Genomic DNA, 8,951 nt, shown 5'->3' on the forward strand with positions numbered 1-8,951 from the left:
AACAAAGGAGCCTATGCATTCAATGCATTGTTGCGAGCGGGTTTGTTTTCAAAGCCTGACCCCAAATCTGAACTCCGCGGATCCTGCGTTTCTCAAGATCAAAAGCGAGAAAACGTGACCAATGCAAACAAGAAATAAACCTTGATAATTATAGCCGTGTGCTGGGGCGGCTATTGTTTAGTGCAGACTAGTACCTGCTTCAGCATAAACATAACCCTATTTTTAAAGGGATGCTTGACTGGCTTACAGTATTACTCCCCGTTTTGCCTCCAAACCCCCTCTTTGATAGAAGCCCACCTTCCCGAGAACAGAGAGGAGATTTAAGAGCAGAGCCAAAAGGCTAAGCGATGCACCCATGGCCATGCCAAATGCTGGTGCTGGAGCGGGTCCTTGACCCCCTGACTTGCTCCTGATTGGCGAGGGACAAGGGTAACCCCAGGGTCCAGCTGTTGCTTGCAGCCAGCAGGAGCAGACAGACATTGAAGGACAAACAGACAGCGCCGGCCTTTTCAGGAAGGCCATATCACTTAGCACTTGTAAAGGAGCTACAATATTCTCCCGATTATGTTTGCACGCAAACGAGCGCCGCAGGGAAATTATGCAACCCTGAGTGGGGAGGGGTGGGAGCGAGGGAGGAAGGGCTGGAGGGGAGCCCCACACTGCACCCCGCTGCCCTCGGCCCCAGGCAGCGCAGCTGCAGCCCCTGAGGTACTGCGCTCCCCGCGGCAGGTGGGCTCCACCGCCACCGGCATCCACCAAGCCCCTGCACCACAGCCTCCGAGCACAGAGGCAGCACTCAGCCAGCATGTCACACAGCACTGGGGTTATTAACAGCCTCTTCATTAAGCACCCAGACCAAAATGCATAAATTCGTCACCCAGGCAATTTAATTACCAAGCCCGGGTTCACCTTGCACACCCACACGCCTTTCTTTTTCGAGGCCTCTGTGCGGTCATAGCCATAAATAAATAGATTGCAGGAGCAAGAGGCAGATGCTGACTCCTACAACCTCTGTCTTGGGCACGGAGCCTTTAAACCACCAGAACTTGCAGTATTTAATTTCTTTTGTTACTGCTTCTACCTTTAGAGCTCTGCCTTAGGCTTTCTAGATATGATCACGGGGAGCAGGAAAGAGAAAGCTGTGCGATGAGCTTCCTGAGGATCACACGCACACTCACACAGCCCATCAATCACCCTAATTACAACCGGCCACACGTCCGCAGCTCTCTGCACTACTCCGTTACTGCCCATAATTACACGATCTCATCGTTTCTCCGGTAACAGTATCGTGGAGTTAATTTGTGATCTGTAGATGCAGTGCATCTCATAATGCATTTCATCTGGGCGCGCTCATCGCTGTGATCACCGGTCAAGCGCCAGCTGAGCGGAGGAACACAGGCAACAATGGTCCCCAAAACAAGCCTTCCAGGTCCTCACACACCTCCCCAGCACTGCCTCTTTCCGCAGCATGGTCCCACTTTGGATTCTGATTGCTGCGCACATCCCATCCAGAATCAGGACACACCGCAAGCAGGTTCCCTCAACGCCAAGTGCTTGTCTCTACCCACCAGATGAAAGCAAGGTGGGCCATGAGTGTCCATTGCAGGGATGGGTATGATCTTCTCGGCGAGGATACCAAGACCTGGGACAAGGCTGGGCCTCCTGACACTGGTGTCCATCACGGACCCACTGGGACTGCCACCCCGGCGGGCTGGTGTCCCTCTGCCAAGTCTACTTAAACAGTGGGGTCTCTGCAGGGAGAAACATCCCTTTTCTCTGTATTAACATTACACAGTCTTGATCCTGGCTGAGCCCGTAGGTCCTACCCAAACACACAATTGTGTGTAGTCTGAGGCTCTTGCTCCTAACGGACGTTAACTACCCGAGACCCCTCACCGCCCTAGGTGTGACCGTGCAGGCGGTGCTGGCAGACCTGCCCTACATCAGCTTTCCCACTGAATGGGTACGACTTGGAGGAAGCGTGTCAGCAAGGCAGATGCTCTCCTGCAGCCACCTCCGAGCACGATCCGGCAGATAAGGCAGACAGGCATACAGCTTGAAAAACCCGTGACAAAATAACAATAATAATAAAAAATAAAGGGGGTGGCTCACACACACCAGCTGATTCACCAGCGTTGCTCTCCTTACTCCAAAACACACCAGGCAGGACAAGCTAAGGGCATGCTTTTCAGATGAATTACTTTTAATTGAGTACATAGGAGCTTAGAAACACATGATGCTGTCGGAGATAAATATAGCCACGGCTACAAGGATGGAAGGGGTAGGGAGCAATCGCGGTTCAACGCATCCGAGAAGGAGCTTCCAGCCTCGCCGCCTCCTCGGTGAGCTCCGGAGGCAGAGCCGGCGCAGCCGCCGCACCTTCCCCCGCCGCGGCCCCGCTCCCCCCGGCCCCGGCGGCTCCGCGGGGCTGACAGCTCCGCTCATGCGAGCCCCGAGGGGAGTGGGGGCGACCCGGGCACCCCCTGCTCGCCCTGCCCGGGCCGGGAAAGGGCCAGGGAGCCCGTACCTGTTTTGAACTCCAGCGCGGGGTCCTTCTCCCCCTCGCCCAGGTCGCTCTGCAGCATCATGTAGAGGATCCCGAAGGAGTTGTGGATGCCGAAGATGGAGCCGTTGCACCAGGCGGCGGCGAAGACCACCACCCAGCCGAAGCCGCCCTCGGGGGGCTGGAAGGGCGCGGCAGCCCCGCTCGGCCGCTGCTCGGCCCCGGCCCCGGCCCGCGGCTCGCCCTCACCCTCGCCCTCGCCCGCCGCCGGCCCCTTCTCGCCGCGCTGCGCCATCGCGGCCGCGCTCCGGCCGCCGCCCGCCGCCCGACTGCCCCGCAGCCGGTCCCACATGCCCGCCGCCCCCCCCGGCCGGCCCCCCCGCCCGCCCCCTCCTGCCGCAGCCTCACTCCCCGCCTCCCCTCCGCCGCCTCCATCCTCCTCCTCCTCCTCCTCCATCGCGCCGCTCGGCCCCCGGGTCCCTACCTGCGGCGGGGGCCGCCCGCGCCCCCCCGCCCCCCCCCTCCCCCGCCGGGCCCGGCCAGCGGCGGGCGGCGCTTCCCGGACGTCGACCGCGCTCGCCGCCCGCCCGCGGGGCTTAAAGGCGGCCCCGGGCCCGGCCGCGGCCCCGCACCGCCTGTCGGGCCGCCCCCGCCGCCGCCGCATCCTGCGGCGGGCGCAGCCCCGGGGCGGGTCGCCGCCAGCACCGCCCCTGCGGGGCCCGGCCGGGGCGCGGGAGCCACCGGCGGTGCGCCCCCCCCCCCCCCCCCGCTGCTCCCCGGCCCGGGAGAGCCCCGGCCCCGCGCTCCGGCCTCCCCGGGACGGGGTGAGAGGGGGGGCCTGCCCGGCGGGGAAGCGCTGGGGGGGACGAGGGGGCCCCTCGATGGCCACGGCGGGCGGCTGCTGCTGCTCCCCTCTGCCTCGGCCGGGGTGAGGGCGGCCCCGGGAGCGGGCCGGGCGGGTGGCAGAACGCAGCCCCGGCGGGCGGGTCGAGTTCCTCTCATGCCGGGTTTGCCAGCGGGATGTTTGGACTCGCCGGCATCCCCTACCCCGAAAAGTTTTGAGAGCGTTTTTGTGGCGCTGCCCCAGAGCCACACAAGCTTCTCGCAGCGTGGGGGGAGGCGAGGGGCCTGCGCCCCAACCCGGCAGCGGGATGTTCCCCAGGGCCGCGGGTCACCCCACGTCGCCCCGGCATGGGGTTGGCCTGGCAGGACGGGCCGGCTAGCGGTGGCGGTGCAAACCCGGCGAGGAGCGGCTCCCTCGCCTCTGTCTTGTTTTGCAATAAGCTCTGCCTTTTCTCTCCTTTCAATAAATAATTACAAACCCACCGATATATGAAAGCCTGTCTTTTCACACGCTGAAGGTATTTATGCTTTAATATATGCCAAGTCTAAGTTATTATTCTTTCTTTACCCTAATGGCTGTGTCAGTGTCAGATTCCTATCAGAGTAAAATAATACATCCCAACCTCACGCTGCTCTTTCTTTACCTCCAGGGGTATTAATTACAAACGCCTGGCGAGGCAGCAGGGCAGGGTGCGGAGCCGGCAGGGAGGCAGCGAGCAGGGCCGCGCCACCAGCACCGTCTCCCCGCTGCTCCCACCGCCGGAGAGCAGCACCCGGCCAGGGGCGGGCGGGCTGCGGGCTGGGAACGCGTTTGCCTACGTGCTGCGGCTCGCCGGCCTTGGCGAAGACCCTCCGGGACATTGCTACAGCCAGAAAAACCTCTCCTCGGCCTGCTCGCCTGCTCCTGACTGCAAATCGCTGCCGCTCCAGAGTCCTCCATCGCCATCCGCCTTGGTCCCACCCAGGGCACGAGCAGTGGCTCTCCTGGCTCGGAGCAGCCCGCCTGTGCGTTGGCGAGACCCAAGCCAGAGGGGCACAACGGTGGAAGATTCAGCCTCCTCCCCTCCTCTTCCCGCTTCGTCACCGCGCGGATCAACGAGCCCAAATCCCCTACCCGGCGGGGTGCCCGGCAGTAATGCCACGCTTGGGTCAGCCTCGCTGCTGGAGGAACTGCATTTTTATTTCCCTTCCTCTCTGGTGGAGTCTCCTCCCCGGATCCCCATCTCTGCAGCGCGGCTGGGGAAGGCTTGGGAGGTTTGGGACCATCTTCCACTGCCCTCTGCCGACACGAGGAGCCGCAACGCTGAATTTTAATAACCATTTTGCCATAGGGCCGGCTGAGGTTGCTGGCCTGCTTTTATTTTTTTAAGCCCCGGAAATCTGAGAGGGAAGGGGTTTGGGTTACCTCTGGGCTGTGCGCAGGGGAGCTGCCCTCCAGAATGCTCATTCCCCGCAGCAGCAGAGCCTAGGCTGGGTTAAAAGCAGCAGAGAGGTGGGAGAGCCATTTGCCATAGCACCCACATTTTGTAGAAGGCTCTTGTGGAGCGGGAAGCAAGAGGTTAATATTACTGTGGACCTTGAGCCAGACACAAACCCTGCTGAGTAGCATCTCTTCTGGATGTTGGCTGCACTGTGTCTTAACAAAGAATTTTCTGGCACCGGCTGTGCCAGGCATCACTGCAGCTTGCTGGGCTGGGCTGAACACTAGTGGGGCTGGGGATAAAATCACGGGGAGGGGGGGACTGAATGAAGGGGGGGGTTAAAGGGCTCGGCTGCGTGAGCTGGTAGAGGCCCCAACCAGGAGGGACCTGCAGCCTGGAAAGCTCTGGGAGTGTCAGGCAGAAATGGCTCTGCTTGCTGCTATAAAACCAGCTTTGGATTAGATTGGAGCATCACCCCTGAGGATTTGCAGCTCTGTAACCACAAGCTGAATGAAACACCGAGAGAAAAAAGAAAAAGCTGCTCTTCCTTGGTTGCACTCAATGACCCTTCTATGTCCATGGCATGGCTTTCCTCAAAGCCACCACCTGTTGGCTTGGTAAGGGGCACAGTGGGTGGCTGCAGCTGAGCCAGGCTCCCTGGGACCCACATCCCTGGAGAGCTGGCAGGCAGCACCTTGTGTCACGGCCGACGGGCCTCTGGTTGCCTGGGAAAAGCGTGGCTATCAGCAGCTTGTTGCTTGTCTCGAAGCCTCTGCCAAAGGGATTGGCAGCTACAAAACGTGTGTGTTTGGTTTTGCAGAAGGGGAGGAGTGACCGAATGGAAATATCTTATGCAAACACCTTGGGAAGCATTGCGGTGGGACGTGGCCTCAGAGGAGAATACAAATTCCCAGCAGCTTTGCAGCCTGGCTTTGTTTCAGTGGGCGTTGCACAGTGGCACAGGGACACGTAGGGCTGTCCTGAGGACAAAACATCACCGACAATGTCTGCTGCTTGGCCAGAAGTGCCAGGAAAACAGCTCCAGTAGCAAGCAGCTCCTGGCAGAGACATGCGCATGCTGGGCACAACCCCTAAAGAGAAAGCAACACTTTTTTCTTTAGATTTCTGCCATAGTTAAGACAGCCATTACATCTGGCCTGACAAAGACAACAAATACTTTATCCCAGAGGAATAAACAACTCAAGGACAGCCTGAAGGGACATGGCAGCAGTCACCCACTGCAGGGATGCTGGGACACAGGGTCTAGAGCCCAAGGCTTGTCATGGTGAGAAGGCAGTGAGAGTACCAGGACTTGCAACGCTGCCAGCGCTGCCTTCAAAGGAGAGCAACCCCGACGGCGGGCAACCGGGCCGCCCGCAGCACTGTGAGGCTGCTGCCCATTATACCCAGCCACAGCAAAATGCACACCGTAGCATTCTTTCTCTGCCTGACCTTCCCAATGTTTGGGATCAAAATATTAGAGGTGGCATTTTCTGCCGTGTTAGTGAGATTAAGGTCAATTCTACTTAGTTTGGCTGAAAAATGAGGCAAATTAAAAGTGCTAGTGTGAGCAGTGTGTTTTCAGGGCACAATGTGCCATTGAGCCCCATGTTTGGCTTGATTTTGGTGGTAGAAATCACAGCACTGGGTTCACTCCAGCAGCTGGAAGCTGGGTTGGGAACATGGTCCAGCTCAGCCACAGCTGCTGCCCTACCTGATTTACCATGCAGTTGAGCAAAAATGCTATTTCTGGCCCAAACAGAGCAATGGGATGGATCTATGTTGTATTAAAGGGCTTCTGGAGCAGTAAACTGCCTACTCACCTTCACTGTCCAGGTGAAGGGCACTTTCTCAGAGTGCTTCACTGATTTTGAGTCTTTTCTTTAAAATACGAGCTACAAGGGCATGTTACTGTGGGGAAGCTCTGGATGGAGACACTAACCCCAACCACCATCCAGATGCCAGCGACCGCCCTGGCTGTGCTGTGTAACCCCATGGGACCTCGGCAAGAGGTGCCAGAGATGCTCTGCTGATGGGAAGAGCTCAAGCCGACGCACAAAGGAGGCAAGAATCCAGCTGTAAATTAATATTTTATAGAACACCAAGAAAAATCAGAGAGGCTAATTACAGAGATAATCATCGTGGCCTGGAGGCATTTCCATGGAAGTCAGGAATTACCCAGGATTACCTCACCCCTTGCAGCAGCCTGCGCGGGAGGTGAGCGCGTGCGGCAGTGGTGGCACAGCAGCTGGCAGCTCCTCCTGCTCTGACTGGGGGTCTGTGACCCAAACCGAATAGCAGCTGGGTTTTGGCAACCTCCTGGTATCTGACTCCAGATGCACGGCACTTGGTTTGCTGAGTTGAGTGTGATGGAGGGTTGGAGTCAAAGGGGTTTTGGCTGGGTGCTTACCTGCTGTGCCAGTGCGTGCCTGTTTGTCCCCTGATGTGGGAGCCATTGCTGACTCCAAGTAGGTTAAAACCCCGAGGTGCTCAGGGCATCGCATCATTAGCAGAGAAGTTTGTGGATGTGCCCCCAGGATAAGTTGTTCCCATGATTCATTAATTAGTGGTAGTAACTGGTAATCCCATAGTTTATCCAGGGGTAGAGTGAATTCCCCATCAGCTCCTTGTTTTGGAGGCTGGGGGGCATATCCCAGATCCTGCATGGCATGAAGTTGGCCCCATGCTGTTTGTGGCAAGCCCAGAGCACCTCTGCGAGCTGCAAGGCGAGGAGAGCTGCCTGCTCCTGCCCCATGGCCCAGAGCAAAGCCTGCTCCCAAAGCTTTGCTCTGGGCCATGGGGCAGTAAGTAACTCTAGGGCGAGCAGCTTTGGGAGCAGAGGAGCATCAGTGCAGCTCGCTCATGTGGCTGAGCTCAAGCATGAGGGCATTGCCAGTTTAAAACCCAAACTGCAAGTGGGAAAGAAAAAAACCTTTGGTAAAAATCCCACACCTGCTGCACAAAGTCGGGAAAAGTCTGGGCAGAGGGTGCTGCTCAGCTCTGTGGGTGCTGCTGCCTGCCTGCACCCTGCCTGAACCATGCTGCAACACCCCTGGCACTGGCAGAGACAGCATAGCCTCCCATAGCTCTGGGGCGGGCATGGAAAGGGAAGTTCCTAATCCGTAGTGTTAGTTAAGAGGGAGAGAAGAGCTGCAAGGATGTCCTGTCAACAGACCATCTGCCAAAATGCCCCCTAGCTTGTAGCCTGGCCACCACCTGAGGCTGTGGTAAGACAGTGAAGGTCTCCTGTGCGCAGGAGCGGAGCTGATGCTCCCTGGCTCTCTATCTTTCTGTGACAGAAGCAGCATGCTGCCTTTCTCTGCCTATCCCTGCAGTATGGACCAGGTGACCAGGCTGCATGGGGCACCCCAGGCACACTGACTGCTCGCTGCCTGTGCCCTCTGAGCTCAGGCGTGCATGGGGGCTTTGACCATGTTCACCCAGGTGGTACAGGAGATGGTCTGGGGGCTCCTGGGGCTGAGGCCCGAGGTGGTTGTGACACCCATCAGATTTGCTCCTGGCAGTTTGTGGGTTCATGGCATGCTGACCTGCTCCTGCTAGCCCTGGCAGCACAAAGAGTCCTGGACCTGCTCCAAGGAAGAGCTGGATATGACCGATGGCTGCAGGCAGGGTCGGACAGCTCTTGGCTCAGACACAGCAGGCCGTGGCAGAGATGCTGCTCACACCTCCTGGCTGAAGGTGAGTCCTCCAAATCCCTGTCCCTGCAATGCTCCTGGGAGGAGCATCAGCCTGTCTCACCCTGACCAACTACACTTCTGTCCTTGTTAAGGTGAGGAAAAACTTTTACTTAATTTTTTGAGATGGAAACACCTCTGGTAGCACTAGCTCATGCGCCAGCATAGGGACAGCACAGCCAGCCAAGGAAACCCAGGCTGAATCTGAAGCTACTGGCCTGAGTGACCCAGATGCCTCGGCTGCTTGAGAAAGGTCCCAGGGACACCCCTAGGTGGGGTTGGCATGAGGGTGCAGCAGCTGGGGTTGGTGCAGGCTGCAGACCTGCCTGAGCACCTCAGGCACATCAGAGTTGCCCTTACACTACTGCCTGCAAAAAAAGACAGGCACTGGGACAGGGCATAGCTGTGTGCCAGAACCTTAGATCCAGCCTAGTGAGTTAGCAGGAGATAGCAGCTGTCCCTTGTGGAATCCACTTGCCATGCATCCGT

General features: G+C 58.3%; 1 protein-coding gene across 1 annotated transcript in view; it reads right to left on the minus strand.

Moving 5' to 3' along the window:
• Positions 1-2,855, minus strand: part of SLC16A2 (solute carrier family 16 member 2) — a 42,681-nt gene extending 39,826 nt beyond the window's left edge. Inside the window, exon 1 of the mRNA XM_074915000.1 lies at positions 2,528-2,855. Coding sequence (XP_074771101.1) covers positions 2,528-2,855 — 328 coding nt within the window. The remainder of the gene's footprint in view (positions 1-2,527) is intronic.
• Between the last annotated feature and the right edge of the window lie 6,096 nt (positions 2,856-8,951).

Source organism: Athene noctua, chromosome 11, assembly GCF_965140245.1.
Source record: "Athene noctua chromosome 11, bAthNoc1.hap1.1, whole genome shotgun sequence".
Classification (NCBI taxonomy): domain Eukaryota; kingdom Metazoa; phylum Chordata; class Aves; order Strigiformes; family Strigidae; genus Athene; species Athene noctua.